The 27736-nt window shown below is 42.2% G+C and overlaps 1 protein-coding gene across 1 annotated transcript in view; it reads right to left on the reverse strand.

Moving 5' to 3' along the window:
* Window positions 1-5509: 5509 nt before the first annotated feature.
* Window positions 5510-27736, reverse strand: part of meis1b (Meis homeobox 1 b) — a 77007-nt gene continuing 54780 nt past the window's right edge. Inside the window, exons 10-13 of the mRNA XM_082557119.1 lie at window positions 14934-14992; window positions 13066-13155; window positions 12328-12425; window positions 5510-7463 (exon numbers count right to left, since the gene is read on the reverse strand). Coding sequence (XP_082413245.1) covers window positions 12367-12425; window positions 13066-13155; window positions 14934-14992 — 208 coding nt within the window. The 3' untranslated portion in view covers window positions 5510-7463; window positions 12328-12366. The remainder of the gene's footprint in view (window positions 7464-12327; window positions 12426-13065; window positions 13156-14933; window positions 14993-27736) is intronic.

Genomic DNA, 27736 nt, shown 5'->3' on the forward strand with positions numbered 1-27736 from the left:
GAGCGCAGATTGGTTTGTGTGATGTATGCTGGAGCGGCCTCAATATATAAGTAAACTAATAAGAGAAGTGGCTTGGGGCCAGTACTTTATCAGTATTGCGTTGAAGCTGGAATTCAGCCCCACTGTCCTGTCTGGACTCGCTTCCTCACTGTTTACCTTTAGAGGCCAAGCAGTCAGCGCCTGCAGCCACTCAGTCCTGTGCAGAGAGGCAGAGCAGCAAGTTGAAAAACAACAGAATTAAAACTCATCCATGCAGTCATGCGCGGGCTTATTAATGAGGGCGACTTCGCAACAAAAATGCAACGATGCACAGTTGTGCAATACTGCTACCGTTATTGATAAGAATATTAATAATAATTCGATAATAATTTTCTTTAGATTTTTCAAATTAGGCCAGTGGTGGGGTGCTTTTTGACACCCATCCAAAAACAGTGTTTTATCCTGACACCGCGTACCATTTACTGTGTCCAAGTCTCTTCTTTCGGTGACTCGAACTTCCAGATGAAGGGCTCACGGTTTCGTGTTTCAGGGGATCAAAATTCTGGGAAAATATTTAATTAACTATTGAATTGGTGGAAAAGATGAGAAGAAAGAAAGGAACGTGTTGAGTTTAATGCAGTACTTTACAGGCAGTAAACGGATGGTTTCAAAGTATTTGCTCTGTTCTGTGTCAGAGACCGCATGGGCAATGGAGGGCGTGTGCTTGAGGAGCGGCAGGTCGCATTATTAGATCAGACCGCACCAGGTGAACTTTGAGGAGTCGACACCCCCCACCTGCCAACCCAGTGCTCCTCTGGCTCATCTGACCTGCCCTGCCGGATGCTGCTAAGGTGACCTTCCAAACAGAGATGGAGAGAGAGGGGGGCGAGGGGAGGAGGTGAGTATTGAGAAAGGTGCTGACAGAAACATCTCTGGTTATGAACTAGTCGCGGTTTGCTTCCCTGGAAGCAAACCGCGACTAGTTCCGCTGGAAAGGTGTGCTGCCAGCGGCCTCTCCTTCCCCGCAGCCGGAGCACCTAGCGGGGAACACACGGAGGCCAAAAACATGATATCCAAAGCACCGGATGTCTCTGGTAATAAGCTGCAGAGAAGAGAAACACACCACACAGCCACAAGAGATCCAGAACTTAAGATTCCTGGTCTGAATGAGCTGTGTAGTTTCTCCGCAAACCAGTAGCTTAGTATTTACCTTGTATCTCTCTGCGCCAGGCTCTCTGTCACTGCCTGTGTCTAGCACACTCTAGCACGCATGTCTCTAATTCTTGGCTCACATATCCACACTCATACCTGCTGACAAGCCCTCCCTGTGCGCCATGACGCGCAGCGCGTTCACTACAAGATTGCAGAACTTCATCCAGCAGTCGCAGCTGTCACGTCTTCCACAGAAACCAAACTAGGACGTTTACAACGAGCCTGGAAAATGATATGTATATTTCTGTTGTAAGCCAGTGAAATATTCAAAAGAAGCGAAGCAAGCTTTACATTCATGCTTGAGTCATTTCCAATTTTCTCCAGATACTTTTAACGTGTGACTGTATATGTGCGACAGCTGAATATATAGAAAACTTTCGACAACTTTCGTACTTCAGTGCGTCTTTTTTCATAATTTTTTAGTTACTTTTCCCTCTGAACAGGTGATTTATTTTTCAGATGAAAACCTCTAAATGTTTTCTCTACAAATATAATCAAAACATTTTTAAAAGTTGTCTTAAATCGGGCTTATTTGGAAAATCAAAATGAGCTTTTTAACAGAATTTGCCTATGCTCTTTATTAACTACGATGCACGTAATAGCAAATTTGCTTGCCATGTGCGTGAAGGTGGGAGCCACGCCAGTTCTTCACGTCATAGTAATTATGTCGGTATTCCTTAAGGTTGTTTGGAAAAGGTTAGTATCGCATTTTGTTTGACGCAGGGGCCTCAGTCGGGCTCTGAAACCGGATCTCATGACTTCACCCCCCCCCGACAAGAACCTCTGCTAAAGGCATCGTCTGAACCGAAGCTAGTGCGAGATCTCAAACTTTATAATACCAAAGTCATGATTTCTGACCACGGAGCAAACAGCACTTCATCATCAGCTACATTATGCAGCCTGAAATAACTTTTCATTTGTTTCTTGCACGCGCTTTAGGTCGATTTGAACGCTCAAACCAAGAGAGCAGATTGTTATAGATAAGTTTAATCACCAAAACTTATATGACTATTAAAGACTGATGCCCAAAAGCCCAGAGCTGTGCGCTTAAATTCAGAGTCTCGTTTGTCAGATGTAATGGAACTGATAACAAAAGGCTTAATCGCGTTACTTTCCCTCTCCTTTCTCTCCTTTGCATTTATATTTATTTATTTCTTTTTTCTGCTGTGGCTTAGGGTTAAACAAATGAAACGCGCAGTTTCTCCCCTCCTCTTCTTCCTCGCTGCTATGTAAAACCTCAGAGGGGAGCAGACGAGAACGTTACTTATTCTGAAAGCAGAGAGGCTGCAGATAATGAGAGCCTGGTTGCATTAAATGGACAAACAGCAATCCGGCATCTCCTGACCCCTCGATGCTCCTCTCGGCTCCATTGATCATCCCCCCTTATGAGATAATGCAATTACAAACATCAATAAGGAGCTGCGAGGGGAATCATTATGTGGTGACAGTGATAAATGATGCTGCAGAAAATAGCGGGCTCCTCTCAAACAATCCGTGCGCCCAAGGGGCTTTTGAGGGCCGGGGCCCCGTCGCCAAGGAGACAGATGACATCCAAAATGGCCCCTGCTCAACAGTCATCCTCTCTTCTTTTTCCTGTCTCGCTCTCTTTCTCCCACCAACCAACAGATTTTTCTTTTCTCTCCCCCCTTTTTCTTCCTTCTTTTGTTTCCAAACCAGCTGCCACGCGACGTTTGCAAGTGGAGGTTTTTTGTTTTTTTTTTGGTTTGGTGTTGTGTTTTTTTTTCGGAGGGGGTGTTGGAAAGTTTGGAAACTGCGGTGCAATTTGTGTTCTTGTTCATATTGATTTCATTAAGTAGCTAGATATTGACACATCACCGCAGCTATATATGTATTTCCTGTGCAACGATTTTCGCTTTGGAAACTATAGAAAATTGATTGATGCAGTATTGCATTGCTGGGAGCTCATGTCATATCTATTCTTTAAGCTTTTCCCTTCGAATTGGGACCTGTGCTTGTGAGAGACGACGGTAATAAAGGACACTTAATTAATCAGCATTTAAAAACCTGGTTCGCGTAAAGAAAGAGAAAAATAAAATAACGTGCAGTGTTTTAATTTTAAGCAAGTACTTTTAGTCTTATGGCTTCAAGGCCTAAGTTGTTATTTTATTTGTTTTATTATTTTTAAAAGATACATTTATTTAAAAAGAAAACCTCAAGACTTGTGTTATTTTTAGAACCAAATTTCCACAAACATTCCAGTAATTTCCAGTTCGTGTACACGCTTTAAATGAAGAAATTTAGAATGAAATAAAAATAAAATTAGTTCCATCTCATTAGGTATCGAGAAATGCAGTTTGACAAGGTCGTCGTTTAGGAATAAGTGACTAAAAGGTGTTTTTGGGTGAAAAACACACACTGCCGCCGAGATTTGTCATGGCTTGTATCGTAACACGGAACAAGAGGCACAGGGTTGCTTGTTCCCTGCTTCAAACATAAAGACACATAAATGTTTGCGTTGTGGGAGGAAGACAGGCCTGCCCGGACACCTCATGCTCTGGAACATATTTCTGCTCCATTCATTACTCTGACGATTCACTTCGCGGTCAGACTGTGTTTGTAAGACAGAGAGGAGTGGTTAGGCCTAAAATCATCATTAGCTACCAATTACGTTATAAACTCACAGTTTTTGAAATTAACACAGGCGAAAATTCGCGTGGTTTCATGAGTAAAAAAAAGTGACAGCAGGTCAGTCAGAAGGCGTTTTGCATTAAAATCTCAAGAGTTTGATATATAGGTCAGGTGTGAAAAAATTATTCAGAGAGACCCTGAATCTCTTTAATGTAAAGGCGTTTTGCACTTCCTAAAAAAAGGGAACAAATTTAGGCTATTAGTGCGCACAGTGGAGAAACATATTTCTGGATACCTTTATGCAAACACGTTTATATCACGTCAAGCACCGAGTCTTCTAAATATTTACAAATGTTAAAATGTCAACAGGGTGTAAGAAAAGCTAAAAAAATATTTCAATAATTGGATCAAAAATATTTATGATTAATCAGACGTTACTTGTCTGTTTTTAAGACAACTGTATTCTTTATATATAAATACTGGTATTAAATTCAGGGATGATTGTCAGCGACAGTTATTTCTGTCACCTGGTACTTATACTTATACTTATTCATATAATAAGAAACATCTGATTTTCCCATTAAACATAGGGATGGCACGGTATTGATTCATTCAAAGCAAATTTATTTTGAATGCACTTTTGCTGTGCTCTCTTTTGATGCAGCCACGCGCTCCCTGTAACCTGTCTTTGATTTTCTACTTTTATCACGTGGCCAAAAAGCGTTTTGGTACACTTTGCGTCCGTGCGTAAAAGGAGATGTGGTACTGTGCGCCATCTCCAAACGTCCCTGCCCCAGACAGTTACCAGGCCTCCCTAAAGAGGGCAGTCAAGCATGGGCTTTCTCCTCTTGTCTCCACAGCTCCCAGCGGCTACAGGCTTAGGAATTCACATTTCACAGCCTCGGATTTTCCAGCCATGGTGGAGAGGCGAAGCAATTAAAACGTCGCCCGGGTTTTTTAAGAGCGTGTCTTTTTTCCCTTTTCCCTTCTTTAGTGTAAATAGCGTTCACTTCGGCAAAGGCAGTAAAAACACAATAGTTGCTCGGAGGAGTGATAGAGAGAAAGAAGGGTAGAGTATTGATTTATACGCACATATTGTTATGGATAAAACAGACTCTCTCTTGTTCGCGGGTATGAGGGGGGGGGGGGAGACATTGACTTTGGGATGCAGGGCTGCTCTCTGAAATGTATCAATTAGAAAAAGAACTCGCTCGGCTCTTACGCGCTCGCCTGCTCAATCGGCTCAGCCTTTTTCTCCTGAAGCGCGTAGTATCCCGGAGACAACCTCGGCTGCAGAGCGCCGGGCTTCATGCGGAGCCCTTTGACTGCGGGCAACAAGGCATGAGGGAGAACTAATCACCCCATTTACACGTTTGTAGCAATTTTACCTAAATGAATTTTAATGCTAAATGAAGGATAATTCGCTTTCTTATCGAGACCCTCTTTCCTCTCTTCTCTTCTGTGTGAGAAAATTACAGCATAACGCATGCATTAGCTGCACATTATCCGCAGCAATGGGAGGAGGGTTGACTTAAGTGCATGTTCTTTAAGTATAAATGATCCTCTACCTTTCTTTAGTGGGCATTTGACATGTTTGTGACTAATCTAGTTTAACAAAAATCAGTTGAGGTTATTTGCTTTTTTTTTGTTAAAACTCCTAAACGATTAATAATGTGTTTTATATGTCATACCTGTGTATCGGAAGATAATTTGAGACTATAGTTAGGAATTCTGTTATTTGACAAAAAGTATTTATTTACAACACAGATGTACATATACACCCTTCAAAGGAAAAGCATACGAAACATGTCTTCAAATGAATCTTAAAGATGTGCATAATACATGTATGAAGCAATGGATAATGGAAGCATTGATAGCACACACACACACACTCATTCTCATACATGCACGGTACCGCTCACATGCATCCTGACACGCACAGTGACTTTTACATTCTCTCCTGTCTGTTGATCAGCATTACATCATCTGGTTAAATCAAAATGAATGGACTGTGGCATAAATGGTGTTTCCCCATAGCCTTTGCCTCTCCCTGTTATCAGGCTGCATCAAACGAAAAGGGGAAGAGAATCCATTGGCCATGCGAGTGTTCAACCATGTGACATAAACATCACTAAAACACTGCAAATAGACTTCCAGAAGCCCTCAATCACAGACACACATGGAGAAAAACAGGAAACAACATGTTTGTGGGACACATACTTGTAGTTTCCCATCCACAATGATTTTTTTAGATTGTTTGTGAGCATAAACAGGAGTTGTGTATCATGTCTGTTCCCCATCTTTACAATTACACTGTTTCTTTATAAAACAAACCAACAACAACAACAACAACAAAAAAAAAAACACAGCATAGTGGCAACCAGATTAAAAATCTTGTTTGTCCAAAATGTTGGCTACTAGAAATTTTGTGTAGCTCGAGTTCACTGAGGTTGGATATTAAATGAGCTTGATTACCCCAAACATCATCAGAATTTTTTTTATAATAGAAACAGTCCACCAGTAGAGGAGGGTATAATAAATTGATATGAAAATAATATTAATTTTAAAAAAATATGGAGTGACAAGGTGTAGACAATGTAACATAAATACAATTAGCTGCACCAGCTTTTGCTGTGTGTTCCATGAAAGGGCTGTGTGTCCTATGCAGAGGAAAAAAGATCTGTCAGTATTGTACTCCAAGCAATCCAAATAAAGGCCCTTCAAGAAATGACGGATTGATCGAATTGTTCATTTATTTACTTTTTTCTTTTAAAACTGCAGTGTGATTGAGTAGGGAGAGGGGACAGGAGGTCAAATTTGATGGAGAGACGGCGCTCACACACAGTGTGGAAAAGAAACAGAAAAAAAGAGAAAAAAAAGAGAAAAAAGTTCACATCCTTTTTTAAAAAAAATCTATTAGAAACAACATAATATGCAGAACAATACAATAGCATTTACAATACTTAAATTCCCAGTTCTTGTGAGAGTCCAGCGTAATTTTACAACAGTATACAGTATATTTTCTTTCTCCACTTGCTTCCCATACTAGGGGTTGATATAGTTATACTTTTAATTTCATTACTCTTGCTTTCCCTCCTTCCAGGTTTCAATCCACTATATTATTTAAAGGGCACCTCTTTTGCTTTGTTAGTGTCTTATCAGATACAGACATTGGCTTCTCTTTGGTCCAATTCCATCGTCCCAAAGAGTGGAGTGCTCCTCACAGGAAGTCTCTTTTGTTTGCCAAAGAGTCAAGACTAAATCAACAGGTGCCACATTCACCAAGGGTACAGGCAAATAGCCCAGCATGTCTTGTGGGTCATGTACGTTTGCAATCACAATCACTTTAATGGAGGAATCCATGTTAACTGGGTGGGCAGCAGCAGGGTGGGCGAGGTCTGGTGCCCTCCAGAGAAGAAGCAGGAGTCTGTCAGGACAAGGGTTCATCTGACTGGAGTGAAGTTTGGTTTTCTGTGTATCACCTTTGCTAGATATATAGACGAGGATTGTTGGCAGTCATGGAAGTTCCCATGCTGCAGATACCAGCCAAATAAAATGTGTTGGATCTTGGAGGTGAACGGAGGGACTGCCATTTGTTGTCCCCATCAGGAAGTCCGGAAGTCCCCCTCCATAGCTCTATAGGCCTCTGTGAGACACAAGATCCCCTGGTTTGCCCTGCGCGTCTATGGAAAGAGAAGATGAAAATGGTTAATGGTTTTCCACTAAAAAATGTCTTCTGTATGAAGTTTTTTTTAAAAACTCCACTTTATTAGGAAATGTTAGTCAGGTCATAAAAATATTAAGACTGGAGCGAGTTAGCATACTGCCTGCACCACATGGGCAGAAAATATTTAACTACAAAATACATGAAATTGACATTAACTGTTCATTTAATACAACACTGGATCACATAATACTTGCTCTCACGTTACACTTATAGTATGTGAACACTGAAACAGTATAGTATGTCGCAACTACTGCAAACTCAAAGTAGTGTTAATCTGGGTCAGAAAAAGACCAAACTGTGGCCTTCACTGACACTGTGTGGCTGTATGAGTGAGAGGGAGCGCATTGGAAGGTTTAGTGAGTTAATCCTACACCAGCAGTAATGCTTCTTTAACAGTAGGAGAGGGCTTAGAAACCAAACACACATGATCGACTTGAAGTGATACCAAGGCCTGTGCTTAGCATTTCCTGGATAATCTCTTTAACTGGACTCTGAGAAAACTTAAAATTACCTTTTGATTGTTCGCCAGTCAACATTTGATTAATGATGACTACATAAGACTATTTCAGGTCAGTACTAACATGGCATGCAGTTTAATCTTGCTTTAAAGTGTAATATGCCTGGACAAGACTTGTTTGTGTCACATATTAACCAAAACAACTTAAACTGGTGCAACCTGCTGCACACCATCAAACCTGCTCATACAATAGAAAAACTATGTAAAGAAAACCATCTTTACTGGCACCTCTCACTGCATTCCTCTCTTTAAAGCCAACAAAAGCAGTAATCTATCTTTGCAAGTGGAAAGTCACCATTGAGGATCTACGGCCATTGTAGTCAAAAACCAAAGGAGAGGTGAGGCTCGCAGTCGCCTGTCACCTGAGTATGCCCCGGGCCTGTCCACGTGTTCACCACACAAATGAGAGGACCACTACAGATGACACAAAGGAAGGCAGGGAACAGGACAAGGAGGTGCAGCGGGAGTAGGACAATAGAGAAGTGAACGCAAGGGCCCTCGATTGTTATTCCCCTCATACATCATTTTTCACCTGAAGAGAAAAGGCGCCACTTGCATAAGGGAAGGGTGAGCTATTATGTTAGCTGTGTTAGATTCATTTACCTTGTTTTCAAGGGAGGGGGTGGTAGGAGTTATTCAGCCAGTGGCATCCAGCCTGTAACCTTTCTATTTTGAAACATAACCTGTGGCACTACCATAAATCAAACTATTATGGATGCGACTTTAAAAGCAGCACAGGCCAGTGTTAAGGAAATGATCTATGAAATTTCCCTAATATTAAATATCTACGATGCAGTTTTTGGAAAAGGGTAGTAGAAATCAGAAAGCATGCTGTATGTCTAATAACCACAGGACAACAATCCATTCATCTGTTGATTCTCGCCCTTAGTTTGTTTGGCTTTCTTACAGTTTCTCCCCCTGGTTAACAAGATTGTCCTCATTACTGCGGTAAATACATGTCAAGGGTCTAATAAATGGTATGCATGCTTGAGAGAGAGCACACATTGCTAATAAGGTTTTTCAGTTAATAAGCCAATCAATACATTGAGCTGGAACCCTCATTTCTTAGCCTCTGAGAAGGATTCCAGAAGGGCCAAATCAACAGTGACACACATTCACATGGACAATACAAGGGGGTGCAAAATCCCCATTGGGACCTGTTTTTTTTCTCTTTTTTCCCCCCAGTGTTCGTTTATAGTAAAAGTTCATCCAGCAGAAAAATAAGTTTAGGGTGGGGTGGAGGGGGTGACAGTGGGAAGGTTTGTGGTAGTTGATGGGATGAGGGAAGGGATCTTGACCTCTGCGTAGAAGGTTAACAAATTTGTGCTTAATGATTGGAGCAATGAATCCTGGGACAAAGGGTCTCCAGCCAAGACTGGCAGCAAAGGGGTTACAGACAGCGTTCACTCAAGCATTCTGCCCGACATTTTGGGAAAAGCTCCAAGTGGGCAGGCCCAGAAAAATTCCATACGCTCTGTGCTATAATTAATTGTCATGAAACTAAAAATTACAGTTTTCCGGGGCTACCCCTGGCTAATTTTGTGGAAGAGAAAAAGCAAGGGGGAGGAAGAAGGGAAAGGGGGTAAGGGTCATCTGAGAGTCACTCTTGTCACTATCAAAGGCTCAGTTCACTTCTGCTTCAGTTGCTGGACTTCATCTCTGCTGACAGGTGTATTGTTTCGCAAGGGGATAGAAGCTCTGTAATCATCATTGGGTGGAAAGCATAATGCTCTTCACTAAGCAGGACTAATTGGCTTTAGTTTTAACTAATGTTGCAATGTGACTGCTAGGCACACCTTCTGTATCAACGCTCAGCACTCCTCAGCACAATAACCGCTCAATTTAGCCCCGCGGAAACAAAATCCCAACTCTGCTAATGAAAATTGCTTATAAAATATAATGAACCTGTGCTCTCTTAATCAAATAAGATAACCGCGCGCGCGCCCCCCCCATGTAATAACCTATTAATTTAATTGGTCATGAAAGAATATAACACATCACTTACATTTAATTGACCTAGAAAGGAAAATAGCAATATTTGACAGAGACAAGCTAGAAGCTAGTAATGGCTAGCTGATGAAGCTGTAAAGAAACGTTCCGTTTGTGAAGAAAAGTAGAAATATTTCTGTCACCATCCCTCTCCCATCTACTCTCTTCTTCCCTCCCTCATTCCTTCCTTCCTCCCTTTACCCCTCCCCTCTTTTCATTTACTCTTTTCTCTCTCGCCATCTCTTTATTCGCCCCTCCCTCTTTCTCCCTCTTTTTTTCCTTCCTCTGTCTACTCGTCTTCTATGTGCTTTGCCTGTCTCACGGAGGATTCCTCTGGTGGCCCAATTACGAGATTCAGCAGGCAAATTGAGGCTGTTTAAAGCAAGGTCTGCTGGGAAGGCTAGCAGCTGCTTGAAAGAGGCTGCTTGGACACAGCGAACCAGCCCTGATGTTTACACACTTGCACATAAACAGGCACACATGTCTCATTCTGAGGCATACTCTTTCTATTACAGTGTCTTCCAGCTTTTCAAACCTGGAATATGCCATTTGACGCAAGAATGTCTGCTATTGTTTCAGTTGTGGACATTTGTGACAGAAACAAGGGTGATATATTTTCACTATAGCACACACAAGCACACGCGTTGTGTGGAGGGTTAATGGTCTCTATTTTTGTAAACTGAATAAGTCAAATCCATTGGTCACACCTCTAGTGATGGCATATTTAATTTGGATCTAGTCAATTAGGCCCAGCTAAGCTCCATACCCTGCTGGCTACCTCCTCCATTTTTGCACTAGTTTGTGTCCCCTCCCTGTGCCAGGAGTAATCCTATTACCATACACACACATGCACATACATGCACACAGTTATAAACACCCACATTCAGCACATGTATGTATTTCACAATGTTTGTGTATAGTATCCATGTAGCCAGAAAGGCTGGCACACACAGGTATGCGCACATATGGCGTACAAACGGGCTAATTCGTACACATACACACATATAACAATGATGTTTACTACGATTGGACCCATAGCCACTTTATACACACTGTGCACTGTGACAACACCAAGCCTGTATACATCCAGAATTATGTGGGAGTCTGTTTGGCCCTGGGGCGAAAGAGAGAAGGAAGGAAAGAGAAGGAAGGAAAGAGAAGGGGGATTGGGGGGGAGGGGGGTGAGAGAAAGAGAAAGAAAGAGAGAGAGAGGGCAAGAGAATTAGAGAGAAAGAGAGAAACAGAGAAAAAGGTGTTGTGTGAAAGAGATGGAGGAGCAAAATTGACAGTGAGAAAAACCACAAAGAGGGAGTGAGACAGAGCAAGCATTAGAAAGACAGAGGGAATGGAAGGGTTGGGTTGGGGGTGGGGGTGGCACGGGGGGTGTGGGGGGGGGGGGGGGGGCTCCTCTAGCTGGTTAGTGTGTGTATTAATGTGGCTCATGCATCAACAGCAACCCGGCAGATTTATGACACTTAAGGGGCGCTCACTTCTCGCTCTCTTTCTCTCTCCCTCTCCTTGCACCACAACTGCTTACATTTTTGCCAATCAGTCTGTTGCCATAGCAACGTCGTACCTGCCCCCCAATTTCCCCCACCCCATTGCACCACCAACTCCCTGTCCCAACCCATCCCCGCCTTCCTTCCTCCTCATCACCCCTCTCTCCTCCTCTCTGCCCCATGTTTAATAAAAAAAAATGTGGACAAAACAGTTCATATAGAATAGAATTTTTTGTAATCAGTGAATATTGCATGACAGCTTTTCACCTGCCTTCCTTTCTCTCATTCTTTTTTTCCCCCCCTTAAACCTTCTTCTCTTATCTCCCCTGCCTGACATAAAAAAAAAAAAGGTCTTGTAGGTTTTGGATATGTGAGAAAGTGAAGCAGCTACACGCACATGCACAGGCATTACATACACAAAGAGTTACAAGGTTGTGATCAAAGGCTCTTATCACCAGACCAAGGGGTGGGAGAGTTAGACAGAGAGTAACAGAGAAAAATCAGCCTGGGAAGAAAAGGAGTCTGTTTGTAACAAAAACCCATTTGCTTAAAAAAAAAAAAAGCCTAAATATATCAGTTTGGAAAATAGCCATTTTCCAAACAGTGACCTTTGACATCTCACAGACACTCCCATTGTACTTATATTTTTGTAATTATCTTGTGGGAGAATATTTCTACAAGATGATCATATTACTGTAAATTGCACCCTCCATACTTCCTCGTGGTGAACTGTATTTTAATAATATACTCCAAGTCCAAAAAAGTCTTGGGCAAGAAAGCCTGTGTGTTTGTGACAAAGTGAGCATATTACTTACATCCCCCTGTGTGTTGTGATTGGTCGCACTGGAGTAGGGCTACATGTAGTGCCACTGACCTTCCATGCCCATGTTCATGCCCATTCCACCCATTGGTCCTAAGAAACAGAGATAAGTTGTTAATTTTTTATTTATTTAATCCAAGTGTAACTAGGAAATGGTTTGCAGACACCGAGCGAAATAATATGATGGTTTAACTGTGACAGACAACATGCTGGATCTGCCGTGGTGAGGTGTGTGAAGGTGATGGGGAGGAGTGAGGGGTGGTTAAGTAGCCTGGCAGTTTATCCAAACCTGCTGACTTTGAGTGGAGGGTGCGATAGGGTTAGGGACTTGGGAGAATCCCAGAAAACAGGGGATAGAGGAGGAGGAGAGGAGCTTAAGGACAAACTCTGGGATTAAACCTGATGGCGTGAGAGAGAGGGACTGTGTGAGAAGGAGTAGGAGTGAGGAAGGAGATGGTTGTGTAATGTGATTGACCACACCTGTTCTGGTGTATTCGGGGAGGGCTAGATAACAGTGTGTTTGTGTATGTAGTGCGTGTATCCTCATTCTGGTGTAGGAGCATTGCACAGCATAAACTTAAAATACTAAACAGCAAACAGAGACAAAAAAAGTCAAGAATGACGCTGGTAACATAAGAATCGAGAAGACAAAGGCAAGAAGATGAGCTGAGAAAGGAAAGATGGGAAGAGCAAGAGAGGAAAGAAAGGGACAGACACGCTGCGCAAGCCTTACCAGGTGGTCTGATTCCCATGTGCTGCTGGCCGTCCATGACGAAACCCCCCATCGGCTGGCCATCTGGATTGTAGGGAGCTCCTTGACTTACTGTGGATGGAAGAGAAGACAGGGAGGAAGGGAACAGAGTGGTCAATTAGTGCTTTTAATTAAGGCTCAGTGGCCGAGGCGGGATCATCTGTTGACTGGTGCACGCACGGGAAGCCGCTGTTGTCTTTCAACGTCATTCTACTCCATGTCTCTGCAACTGAGTCTCCACTGTAAGCCCCTGGTAGACTTTAATACGTCTAAATGTTCTAAAAGGGATTGGACTGGGTGTTTAGCGCACATATGCAAGGACTGTTGTTTCAAGACTAGATTTAGACCATCTGGAAGAGTTGAGGAGCTGCTTTTATAGACTGACTAATTATGAACCAGTGTAACATATTAGCATGACTCAACTGGGCTAGTGCAAATAAAAATTACTCTTAAATTTTAGGCCATAACATACGGTTGTTTCGTCTTTTTACCGCGCTTTGCTCTCTGGGGATCGTCTAAAGGTTTGTTTTTGTGCATTTGATGTTTACATTCATAACATGGGAATAACTTTAATTTCTAGTATGTTATGTTATATATTTATGGAAAATTCAGACTGATATATTTGGTGTGTTTGGAAACTGGTATCTTCACTGGAATTTTAGAAGTCAAAGTTTTGAGCTCAAACCAATGGCTAAGTTTTAAGGGGTAGAACATTTGTGGTTAGGAACTGTGGAATCCAGAAAAGACATAAAAATACTGCCGGTGATTTTTAATACTAAAGTACTGAACAGTTTAGACTCAAAGGTCTCAAACTAATTGTATGCTTCTCTAAGTAATTTTGACACTTAACACTGCAATGTTTGCAGCGCATTGTTACTGTGCACATACATTTAAAGAACGAAAAAGCGCTCTAATCAGTTTTCCTTTGGAACAATAGAAAGTCATTCTTGCTGAATAATGCCCAAACATTGCCTCTGCCTAGGGAGGAATGACAAGTGAAACCTGATAGGGTTCCTACTTTTTGCTCACTTCTATTGTCCCAGTTTCATAGAAATCCACTTACCTTCGATTTAGCCTGTTAGGGGGTCAGTCAAGCAAAAGCAAGACCTCGGCCCCGCTGAATGTCTTTGAACTTTACTGCGCCCCTACTGCCACCCTGACCTTTGACCCCTATTACAGGTAATAAAGTTTACGGCAGCCCAAACCAAGCCATGCACCAGAGGAACCGCTCACTCACTCCCCTCGCTGCCTGGACCAGCCACAAATAGGGTAGAGGGAGGGTGTTGAGAGGAGCGAGAGGGGTGTGTGTGCGTGGGTAAAAACAGGTCTGGAGCCAAAAAGCCAAACAACGGTCACCCAAAAAAAGAAAGGGGTGTAGTTGTCTCTCGGTTTGAGCCAGGGACGAAGGGCCGAGTGTTTTTTTCCCCCTTCCTCAACTCCTTCGGCTCACTGGAAAAAAACAAAAAGTTGGCGGTGGGATGGGTGGGGGGGACTGGTTAAGAGCAAGGCTTACCAAGAACACAGCTAGTTTTGTTTGGACGATAAAAGGAAAAATAAATCCACTCATCATTAACTTGCTTTCAGCCAAATTATATTTTATAATTAACAAATAGCTTTCACTCCAAATGCCATGTCATAGTTGATTAATGATTGCTGTTAATGTTGTAACATTTTGGTTTTGATTTTAGTGCTCAGTCACAACAGTGAGGGGGGGGGAGCCCCTGGATCTTTTGGACATTCCAGGGTCGGGGCATCAGTCCTGTATTTACCAGATGAGGGGCCTCCGGGTGCATGGAGTGTGGATGGTTTTTGCCTGCGCGACTTGAATACAGTAACTATAGAAGACTTGCCTGCACGGTTTGACTGGTCGATCATGGGCTGCACTATTCTCCTCCTCGCATTAATGAACCTGAAGTAGATGAAGAGTAGGGAGGAAAAGGGCAATAAAGGAAGAAGGGACAAAGACAGAAACAAAGTTAGTGTATTTTTCAAGACAAGATCAGGCAAAAATGCTGACTAATACCTAGAAATCATGGCACACAGCACGAAAACAAACATATTGCCAAATCAGCCTCTCTTTCTTAGCTAACCATAATAATGATATGGAGTAATTACTCTCCCATAAGCATCTCTGATCCCTGGTAAAGCCCCACTAGAGGCACAGCGAAAGTCACATCTTAACAACCTTAATAATCAAGGCAGCTGTCTTTGAAAATGCAGAACTCTACAACTTGTACAAACTTGCACAGCCTCGGCATATACGCAGACATCAGCCTGAACACTGGGGTCTTTGTGGGGCGAGGCTTGGCCACGATTTTTTTCCCTGCCTCTGAAACATTTTAACCCATCTTGCCTTGTTGGAGATGTTCCACCTCACAACGAGCTGAGATTGCTGACTGTTTAACACACTTGGCTTCGCGTGTAGCAGTGTGGGAAGTATTGCTGACAGAAACATGTCACGTTGCCACCAGTGAGAAGCACTGTTTTGGGTGATACTGTGTTAAGACAGGTGACCATTTGTTACTCTGTGACAGCAGGAGGTGTGTGTGTGTGTGTGTGTGTGTGTGTGTGTGTATAGTCTTAGACTAAAATCTTTTATACTTCATTACATCCTACAAAAGCAAGTAGGCCATTTATTGTGTACACACAAGCACTGTTACTTACTCACACACTCTTAATCCCTCTCTCACTCCTAACATTTATTCACATACATTCGCACCCACACACACACTTATAGGTGGCCCTCCGGCCTTGGTCATCTTAAACTCTTGTGAAATGAACCTTTGACCCTCGGTGACCCAAAGGACAGAGGACTCTTGGGGCTTCTGACTTGATTTATGTGTTCCTGCTGTTACCCCAATGGACTCTTCCATTTCATCTCTGAAAGGGGAGCATTCACTGAACTTTAAGGAAACAATAGTCCTGCTACACTTCTAAAGCTGGAACACAGTGCAGTTAAGAGCTTTGGGAAGGGACAGCAGGGGAACAGAAGCAAAACGACACTAGGATGCTGCGTCTGTTAATTAGTGAATGGAAGCCTCTCGCCTTATATGTATCCTGCATTATCTTGTAAGGACAGCGCTGTAGGGAAATAAACAAACAGAAGGTGGCAAAGGCAGATACCAAGAGAAAAATGAAATGATTAACAGCCTAATTGCTCCATTATATTTTGCAAGCTGCTTTAGAAAAACTGTTCGCTTTGGCAGGGATGCAGGCAGAGCTTCCTGTGAAGTGAAATTTTTTTTACATTGGGAAAAAAAAAGTTGCAGAGATTCTGTCAACCTTTGAACTTGAAGCTTTGGGGCATTTTTTCTGTATTTGTTACAATAAAGTATACAACCTTGGAATTTCAAGGGGTAGAAAGAAATAGAAGGAGGTAGGGAGGAATGCAAGAATGCACTGACATGGCAGAGAACCATCAAATGAGGGAACGTCTGGAGTTTTATCACCACCACCACCCCCCCTCTCTCTTCCTCCCCCACTGCCCTGTTTTGTTGGGGGAGATATGAGAGGAGGAGCAAGGGAGAGGGCGAGGAGGGTTGAGGAGGCCTGAGCATTCCTTTAACTTTGCTCTCCTCTCCTCTGCTCTCCAAACCCTTTACAAGGTTAACTGGAGGCCAGTGCAAGCTCACTGTTGATCTCTCCCTCCTCTTGTCATCCATAGCTGTCTTATTGTCACCATTTTTATTCTTTGACTCTTTTCTGTCTCTTTGTTTTCCTTTTCCAACATGGCTTCTACCTCTTTTAAACATACACTGATGCAACAAAGGAGGATTTTTCAGCAATAGGTGTACACTTCTTAGAAAGTCAGGTATTCATTCCTTGCGCAATAGGGCTTAAGGCATATGTGGACTTCAAACTTGATGTGAAATATGGCAAAAAGAATTTATTTACTCTAAGGATTAAACAGGCAATGTATTAATGAAATAATAATCCTACTCCTACTGCTGCTACTAGACCTACAGGTGATGTTATTATTGTGACTCCTAAAAAAACAACAGTGTCCATGCCTCTCTTTCTTGTATCTGTTTCCCTTCTTATCACTCCTTCCCTGTATGGTGGAAACTGGCAGCCCACCTCACAGCAACACCACCAAATCCCCTCCTCCTTTCAAAAACTCTTGCCGGTTTCCTGTCCCTGTCGTCCCTATATCTGAGGCCAGATGCACCATGGGGGCTGGAACAAAGGATAAAATGCTTCTCATAATAGCAGCCAGGGGAACGGAGCGATGGAGAGCGGGAGAATGGAAGGGAAGGAGGAGTGAGAGAATCAGAAAAAAAAAAAGCAAGGGGATCTGGTCTGCAAACCAGACACTCTTGCTGTGACCGTTAATAAGCAGACAGAGAGAAAGACTGGGGGGGTGGTTGGTGGGGTTAGGGTGAGGGAGATGGAGAGAAAGGAGGGAAAGGAAGATGGATGAAATAAGAGAGAGACACAACTCGGAGAGAGATGGAATGATGGAGAGAGAGAAAAGAAAAAGAGAAACAGAGAAGAGAAAAAATGGAGCGGGGCTTCACCTTTTCACGACCCCTGGGTGCTATAGGGCCTGTGTGTTATGGCCTGTTCATTCCCCTGGCTCCCATCACAACACAATGAGCTGCACTATTCAGCTCCACTCAGTACAACAATAGCTGGGCTATTTTGGCGTGACACACCACTGGTGGTACGCCTAAAGTTGGGCAAAGGAAAGAACACGACTTGAAATAAAATTTGTTGGAATCCAACATGAACACCGTCAGGATGTGAGCTGGATTCACACCAAGAGCACACATGTTTGACATATGCATGCACCCATGACACAGTGGATCAAGACGCATGTCGGCCACGTGTTATGCCAGAGTTGAAGGCACTAAAGTCATTTAAGGAGACAGAGTTTTATTGTTTTTTTTTTTTGTTTCTTTCTTTTTTGTCGGATCCATTTCTCCTTCTGAGATTGCTCATGTCTGGATTAATCCTCCTACCCCTCTCCCTTCTCCTCTAGAAAGAGTGGAACTGATTGCGACGGCGTCTGCCAAGCCCTTGCTAATGTCCTATTCTCATTACGTGCGACACACACACACATACACAGACATACTGAGCCGAGTCAGCTGCACACAGGTGTACACGAAGCACACGTGAAATGCCCAATTAAAAGCAAGAAATTGTCTTTTTCATCAGCTGCCTTTGTTGCGTGACCAATTAGGGGATAATTTAATAACGAGCAGTGGAAAGATGCAGATTGGATATACAAAAGGTTACTCCACAAGCTCATTGATTTAAATTCATGTGGAGTTCTCAATATCTGTGGCACACATACTCACACATGCATATCTCCTGAGCCAACTACCGATATTATATTAGTAATATGAGACGCACAGAAACACACAAATACGCACATACAGCGCACACATCCACCCCGCGTTCTCAACACTCACTTACATACTATTACATTAGTAATCTGAGAGAATTTTGCACACGCGGCCTGCACACATCTCATATTTTTACACCGCTGGATATTTCAGCATCACATACATTCATCAGGATCCAGTGGTGTATTTCTGCACACGCCGACAGAGGTTTACATGCATATTCAAATCTGACAGCCACTTAAAATAACTCTGCAACCACACATTCCTCTTAGCTGCCAATCAATGTGATTTAGACGCAGTAAAAGAAAGCAAGCTTTGACGGGTAGAATCATGTAGCTTATCATCAGGCTGTCACTGCATGGATACCATTGATTGTCTCCTGCTCCACCACAATTAACGCATGGCCCATATATCCTTCAGATACACACTGATGGTGTGCCCGCGCGCTCTTTCTCTCTCTCATTCACCCATGTAATGTAAAAAAATAATCTCTCTTTTTTAACTCTTTATTTGTTTACTCAAAACTTGCTGTTTTTAAAAAAGTGACTTTAACACATTACTCTTGCTTAATATTATCCAAAATAATAATTGCACATTTTCACACACATAAATTCAGTAACAGTTATCCCAGCCTAAGCCAAGCCACACATTTATTTCTGCAGAACTTTATTATCCCGTCCTATGTCCCAGAACATCACCATCTTCTTAAGTAATTAGTTATTTTATTATACAGCTCACATATTCTCTTATGCACAGCCGGGGGTGGCAGGGCATTCCCGTGCTTGTACCTGCACTGTATGTGTGTATGTGTGTGAGTATACTGCATGTGGGTGTGCAAGGGAATTACAGTTATGAGTTTTTCCTTTTGTTCTCCTCGGTTGATGACTTAACTCATAAATCACCTCCTTCTCATTTCCCCATACTCTATCTCCATCCCGCCTTCTCTTTCTCTCCTCCTCTGTGTCGTTTTCGGGTCAGATGCTTGGATTAGATGCTTCAGATTAGTTTAAATAAACTATCGGAGCTGCTTGCAAAATGCCTAGTTGCAACACAAACAGTTACAGCATGGGAACAGTTTTAAACAAGACTAATTCAAATATGACTCAGCTTTATTTGTTGTGTTTACATGACTTTTTTATGGACTAATGCCCCTAAATAAGCACAGACGGTACTTAATGAAGGGTGAATTTCATTAATCCCCAGAGTAGTGGCACAGGTTAAGTTTGGGTAAATATTAAAGTTCATTGAGAAAAATTGTCTTATTAAAAATTTGCAGAAAAAAAAAGGTAAAAAAACCCAAAACTATTTAATAATTACAATTATATTATTTTTGTACTTGTGATGCCTTAAAATAATGTTTCCTTGTAGGAATAGAGACATATTCACAAAGCAGTGATGCATTTAGGATCATCATGTTGTTTTCTCTCTTATCCCATCAGTCTTGCAGTCATCTCAGCTGCATCTGAGACCACTTGCAGGGAACCAGGACTGGTGCAGTTTATCTTGGGAAGTATGGTTTTGAGCTAAGCTCTAGACTGTGCCAAAAGGAAAAAAGGCTACTGCAACTATCTATGTGTAAGCCTTATATTGTGCAAAATGACTGGATTTGTCTTAATTGTCTACGCAGCTTTCAGCAAGTACAAACACTCACATGAGTACAAACAGTTAATGCATAGCAATACTTGCCCTGCATGTGCCCACTTGCCAGTTCAAAGCACCGTTGTCTTATTTGCACCATTTTTCCTAATGCTGCTCAGACAGATCAACCAGCAAAATATACCTATGACAACCTGCAGCCAGATGACGACATGTGTATTTCATTTAAATGTCCAAACTGAAGAGGAAAACAACAGAGGCACATCACTGCTGGTGAGCAGAAATGTTAATGCAGACCCTTCAGAAAACACAGTCAAAGCACCTCCGTGTGGTGGCATGAACTACTAACAAGATGAGAGACCCACAAACAAAAATGCACAGGTGTCCAAACTGAATAATGCTGCTAAGACAATGTGAGCCAAGCAGAGGGGCAAAACTCTGGGATGCTGTCACTCAGTATGCTACATGTGCAGCAAGCATTTTGTCACTGATTATTCAAATATCCATAGGTCACTATTAGGCTACTCTATTTCTTTAAGTTAAGCTAAAACAGCATGCGTCTGGTATTGTAGTGGATTGTGCATCATTCAGAGAACTCTGAAAAGCTAAAACATTGCAACCACCTAACTACAGCAGTTTGCAAACAAATAGCTAATATTAGCTTTCTAATGTTCCTTACATTTGGAAAGCAAAAGGTGTTTTTTGAGTTTCGAGACCTGCGTTGCTTGTTGTGGGGGCCAATGTTTTCTTCTTTAGAGACAGTGTAATGATTATATTACACTGTCTCTAAAGGCCCTACGCACTGGGTCTGTAGAGAAGATGTGTTAACCTTGGGGTTAGCTGTGACACTACGATGAACATGGAGATATAAAAACAATATAGAAAACAGCCTACAAGTAGGGTTGAAGTAAGGTCATGCAGGAGTAATGTGATCAGATTGTTTGTCTGTAGCTTTCTTGTTATTAATTATGAGGCCTGTATTTCAATTTAGCTTAACATAAGTATTTACCAGGAGCCAGTCTCCAAATGCATGCACAGCTATTTACAGACACACCCACTGAAAAACATACACATTAAGTAAATGCAGGTCTGCAAATATAGCCCCTAATAACACGAGGTGGATTAGCAGGATCCAGCGCCGCATATGGAGGAAAACTTAAGAAAACAGTGTGAAATTTAAAAGGAGCTTTAGACTGAGAACAACCACGGGGTCACTTAATCCCCATTACGGCACACACATAAAATACAAGCATGTAAGGATACACGCACACATACACACACTCCCTGTTGCTCTCCTCCCCAAGAGCCCAGTGTCCATTAAGAGAGCCATGAATCTAGCACTAAAGCTGGTTTTACAGAGTGGAGCAACAGGACGGGTAACCATTCACACACAAACTGGAGAGGAGCGCTGTGTGTGTTTAGTGTGTTATGTGTGTGTGTGTCCATGACAACCAGGTGCCTCTCAGACGTATATGGAGGAAATGTTGGCCACTTGAAAAACATACATGAACTCACTGGCTCTGACTTTGCTGGCTTTGCAATTCCTGTCGACTTCTATATAGGACTTGCCAAAAAGCAAAATCTAAACAGAGGGTGGGAGAAACAGGATTAAGAAAAAAAGTGCTCACAATACCAGAAGACAAAAAAACAAGACAAAGACAGAGAAAAGAAATTAAAAGGGAGTCTGCAGCTGTCACACGTGACCCCAGTCCCTCTCTTTATCTCTGTTCCTGCTTCCCTTCACACACATTCAGACAGTCTTGGACTCAGTGAGCCAGTCATCCATCAATGCCAAAGAGAGGGTATGGCTTGAAGCCTGGCTTTACCCAGAAACAACATGGCTGTCCTGCACACTGCCCACTCCGCAAACACCAGTGGACAGAGCATGTGTCCTTTAGCCTTTGGGCTTAGATCGAAATGTGTTTATGTGTGTGTGTGTGTGTGTGTGTGTGTGCGTGTGTGTGTGTGTGTGTGTGTGTGTGTGTGTGTGTGTGTGTGTGTGTGTGTGTGTGTGTGTGAGTCTCTGCGTGTTGCTCTTTGTGAATGTGCAACTGTCTGTTAGCAGCACTCCACTTTTCTGTGTTTATGAAGGTTTCATGGGCAAGGTTGCATATGTATTTGCTTTAAAAAAAAACAAATACAGTGTGTGTTTTTCTTCCCCGTGTACACAAACACACCAACTTAACATGCACACACAAACACACAAAAATCTCAGTCAGAGAGAGATGACCACCGTGTCACACAGAGACAGTATTGCTGACAGGGCTTGCAGTGGGGACTGTTGCAAACACACAGTGGTTGACCTAAATCCCCCCATACTGCCCGTGTCATATCCTGTCTCTGCGCGTGTCACTTCCACCCGCTGGCTCACAGCGGCTATCGCTATGGGGATCCCTCTGAGTGCCCAGAAACTAGCAGAAGCAGCAGACATCTACAGTCAGCAAATACAAAAGAAGGAGTGAAAGTAAAGAAAAGGAGCAATATTTTGACATGACAGCTTCTAATGCATTTTTAAAATTTACATATTGACATTTCAATTTACCTTTTTAATGTCAGCTTACCTACTTTAGTAAATGCATATACAATTTCAGGATTTAATTTAAAAAAAAATCCAGTTGCTAGAACATTTTACCACTACTGTAATAATCATTAAACACGGGTGTCCAATCCAGTTCATCTCACCAACACTGGCTGGCAACTGCCACGTGTGTCAGTGCCGGCAGAAACATTCTCATTTTATGCTTTGTCAACAAATCCCCTACATGGAACTGTCACATATTTTAATTGCATAAAATCACTGTCAGTCCTCTGTCTGTTAATTGTGGGAGAAGCTGTCCTATTTTCCTCGATATTTAACTTTGGCACGCAGCACTTGATCGCCGTCCTGCTGGTTCACTTCACAGTAGTGTTTGATCAACATGAGAAAACATTAGCGTGAGAACAACAACAACTGACTAATGGTGGCGAGTACGACAGCGACCATGTGTGCTTCAACACAGATCCCGGGCATTCACATTGCGCCGCCTTTCATGTTTTGGACTACCCCCTCCTCTACAACAAAAGGAGGTTTAAAAAGCAAGAGAGAGGAGTGGGGATAAAAAGAGGAAGGGAGTAAAAAAAAGAAAGGGAGAGGGGCGAATGAAGGGAAATGCAGGTTTGGCCTAGGGCAGCGTGCTGTGATGTAAGAGAAATAGAGAAAGTGAGGGGAAGAAAGAGGGCAGTAGGGGTGAGGAGAAATGGTGTTATTTGTAGTCAGTCATTGCACATGGACACCTATTTGAGTGTGCAGACACACACGCGCGTGTGTCTGCACACACTTTTGTTGACATAATACAGTAAAGACAGGGTTGTGTCTGCACAGGCTAAAGTTTCCTGTATGGAACTATTGTTAGCAACAGACTTCAAACCAAGGGAAGAAAATATTGTTCTTGAAATTATTTTCACATTTTTCCTCAGTGTTGAAAACTTAGGCTGAGGTCACATCTAGTGAAAAGTGTGCAAGTGCGTGTGTGTCTTTTGGGGGGGTTCCTGTAATGTCAAGGAGTTTCAGGCTGAAGCAACTTGACACAGCTGCAGTGTACGAAACGAGCTTCGGGGCATAGACTGAAACTTGGCCTGCTAATTCCAAAACACACAAACACACACCTCAGAAGACTTTCTGTGAACAAGTTCTAGCATCTCTCTCTTTAGCCTGTCAGCTTGCAGAACACTGAAACATGTTGTCATCTGCTCTCATTATTTCAACTGTTTAACACAGTTTATTATTCTTGCAATAGGTGGATCTTTTTTAGTAATCAACTCTTCCAGATATTAAAACATTTCCTTCAAAGTGAGTCCTTTCGTGTGTGTTTGTGTATGTATTTGTGTATTTGATGACAACGTTTGCCAGATGCATTAATGACATTTTTAACTACTTTAAGTAGTGACAAAACAGACTGGACACACAATATGAATGCCTTATTGAGCAGGAAATATGCATGGCAAATAGAGGAGGTAAGATTTAAACCTAGATTTTCCTTCATATGCTTCAGAGGCCTTCACACCACCTAACCTGACATTCTTGTTCTTCCAATAACGTTTTTTGTGGTCTAACCACATCTCAGTTCCAGAGCAACATTACTGTAACTCGAAAACAAACCAAAAACAAAATTAGATCTTCAACCTAAGTTGAATTAACCAATTTTATTAGGTAAAAATTATAAACAGCAAGTGCTTCTTGTCATTCTTCTTTGCATGTTTTTCCTCTCACCTTGCTCCACTTATCTGTCCTCCCTTACTTGCTCCCCTTCCCTTCTTTCACCTCTTCCTCTATGTTCCCCCTGCCTGTGCTTTCAGAAACCCGATAAGCAGCATATGTATGTGCCATGCCCCCCTTTCCTAAGTAGCCCGAACGTCCGTCCACTCTGCCCTTTTAAATACTACCTCTCTTTCTCATTCTCTCTCCCTCACTCTCACTCTGTGCATGCTTTTAAGACGTTCGTAAAAGGAGGTCTTATTGACAAAACAATTGCTCGGCGGGGCTTAAACACTGCCTTTAAAGGGGTATTATTAAATTGCAGGCAGGAAGGGGAGGGGCAGCCAACAAGGGAAACCTGATGACCTCGCCATCGATTTTTACATCACTGGAGCGTTAGGAGAACTTAGCACAGAGATACTGACTGTATCCAGAGAAACAGAGAGTAGAGAGATTGAGAGAGAGAGAAAAAAAAAGACATTTTATATGTTACGCATGGAGCTTTTAGCTCCTGGCTCAGTCCAGAATGATGTAATTGTTCGAGCAGGTAAAAGGTTGTATTGTGAAAGAACATGTCCATACTATGGTTGCTGACAGATATAAACACGGGTCTATCGGCAGATCTAAATCGAATTATTCCTCGACTTCTTTCTTTACCAATCAACTGATACAGCTATTTTTATATCGCATGCTGAGGAGAGGTCAGTTATGAATTCGTCTCCTTGAGACATGAGAATTCTTTCCCCCTATTGCTCCATCCCAGGATTGCTTTTGTTTTGTTGACATGCCTCTGAAAAACATAACCAAACAGTTTGGACAGTGTAATCCAGCTCTCACTTAGTGGAACATATGCACTTGTGTTCCTAAAGTACATGCACTCGAAGGAACAAAAGAACTTCTCCTTTTGGAGATCCTTTGCATTTTTTTTCAGTATCATAATTGCAATGCAAATAAAAGCCTGAAAGATTTGTTTGATTTTGCACACAGATTGTATCTTTTCTGTCACGCTGTTTGCTTTTGTCATGCAACACCAGGCCTGTGAGGTGGCAGCAGTTTGTGTGTCAGTTTTACAGCTCAGTGAAATAAGATGAGATAAAAAGCAAAAACTTTTTGTAGCCCAAAATTATTAGAAGACTAAAATAATACAGGAACAAAAAACAGATTAAATTTACTTTGTTTTTTTAAACAACACAACATAATGCATACTATAAACTACTAAAAACTATTAAAAAAAATACTTTCTTTGTGGTTGATTTATTCTTTAGAATTTACAGTACAGGTTTGTTAATGAACTTTTAACGTCATAAGCATTCACATGGGTGAGTGCTCTTTGTGACATACTATACTGCTCTATAAAGTCTATGGGAGACTTTGCACTTATGTTTTAATGTACATCATTCTGTTACTCGTTTATGCCAGAGGGCGTGAGAAATTTCCGTTTGCTATAGAATATTCTTAAATTCTCTGTATATGATTCTGCTTTGTAAATGTGAACATGTATTGCCACACACACACACGCACACTTTTGCCATTCAAATTGAGATTCCCTGGTGCAGCGTATTTCTGCCAATAATTCATGAGTGATCTGCGCCCCTTGCCGGCCTTTAGCATTTTTATTTAATCTGCTGAGCCCTACCGCGTGCTCACTCATCAATAATGCACACCAACATGTGTGTTAAGACATCTATGGTGCGGGAGACAGAGGGAGAGTATATGGTTATATTGCAGTGTGCGATTATGCAATATATGTGAGGTAACACACATTGTACAGTACAATAAAGAGATTGTATGTGTCTATGTTGATGCAGGGGAAGAAAGGAAGAGTGTGTGTTCTTAATGTTCTGACAAGAGTTTTTCTTTGTCAGTTGTTAAGTCATCCCCTGTTGGGACAATAAGCACGGATCATGGATGACCCCGGTACATCCTGAGCTGTTTAACATGAATTCATTGCCCATGGCCTGCATGTGACTGTGAAACACACTCCCACTAGGTGTTTTATACTTTCGGAAGTCTTCTTTTGCACCCATTTTGCAAGCGAACACGCGAGATGTGAAGCGCGTTTGTGTACTCATTTGTATATATGTCTGTGAGTACGGTTTTCCAAAGCACTGACAAACAGAATCACATCTAGGAAAATTGACTTCACTAAATCAGTAGGTCAGGAGGTAACATCACTGGGGGTTGCTATGGAGACACCCAATGACGGGGCTTCCCAACCAGCACAACAACATGACTGTGAAATGGCAGTTCCCCTAACGTAACCCCTCGCTCTCTATTACTCTGTCATTGTCTTTCTTTCGTTTGTTTCTATCATCTTTTTCCCCCTCTTCCATTTCTGCTTATCCTCCTTTTCTCTTCTCTCTTTTTTTGGTCAGTTTCTTTGTCTTTATCTCTTTGTCACTCCATGTTTTCACTTTATTGTTTTCCTTGATCGCCCTTCCATGCCACACTGTACTGCTCGCTTGCTCAAACAACCGAACCATGCATGGAAATATGCCTGTGGACAAGCGTGTACACACATACACACGCACGTATACAACAAAATGTGAGGGGGCAGCGGGATCCCAGCATGGAGGGTTTAACAGCTAATACCCCTTAGATTAACCACCCCCGGTCCCTCTCTTTTAAACACACACACAGACACACACATCTTCTACAAACCAAGATTAACCTCCTACGATTTACACAGTGTGTGTTGGTATTGCACAAATACACATGCATACACACCTTCGGGGTGTGTTGCTATTCCCCTACCAATAAATATAACAAACAGATTGAGAACACACAGTCAGTATTAAGTGACCAAGCTACTGTTCATGTGACTGTCTGTGACTCACACACAGACACAGGCGTGTGTGCAGACAGAGTTTGGCTTTATCTCAGCTGTAAGGATTGATCCCCATGGATTTCAGAGGGGTCACGTGATCTGATAACCTCTAGGATTCCCCCTGGTCCGGAGACCTTTTTTCACCAGTATGTGTGTGTATTGTTTTTGGCCTGGTATAAAATGAATTCTCCAAAGACTGATACATCATACCCTAATCTAACGTCTGTCTGTCTCTGAGGTCTCAGATTAAACAATGGCTGGGAATAATATTAACATCATTAGGCCACTGGTAATGGGGAGTTATCATGTCTCATCTCCTTTTCTTCCCTTCTCCCTTTCTCCTTCTCTTCATCTATTTTTCACTGTCTGCCTCTTCAACTCTCACTCCTCCTCTTTGCTTTTTCTGCAGTCTCCACTTTCATGCTCCTACCAAGCAAACTCACTGATACTTTCAAGGATTATTTTAAGGGCTGCTTAGATCAAAAACCCTCTGCAAGGGCCCTGCCTTGGTTACCCAGACTTGAGCCCCTTTAATTAGACATGGCTAATAACACTAAGCATGTGCTGATAGCCATCTCTCTGATAAGACTAGCCGCAAAAGGACACAGGGCCTCCTTTTACCTTTTACAGTATTACCTAAGGTTAAAA

Source organism: Aulonocara stuartgranti (assembly GCF_965226115.1).
Source record: "Aulonocara stuartgranti genome assembly, chromosome: 13".
NCBI classification, from domain to species: domain Eukaryota; kingdom Metazoa; phylum Chordata; class Actinopteri; order Cichliformes; family Cichlidae; genus Aulonocara; species Aulonocara stuartgranti.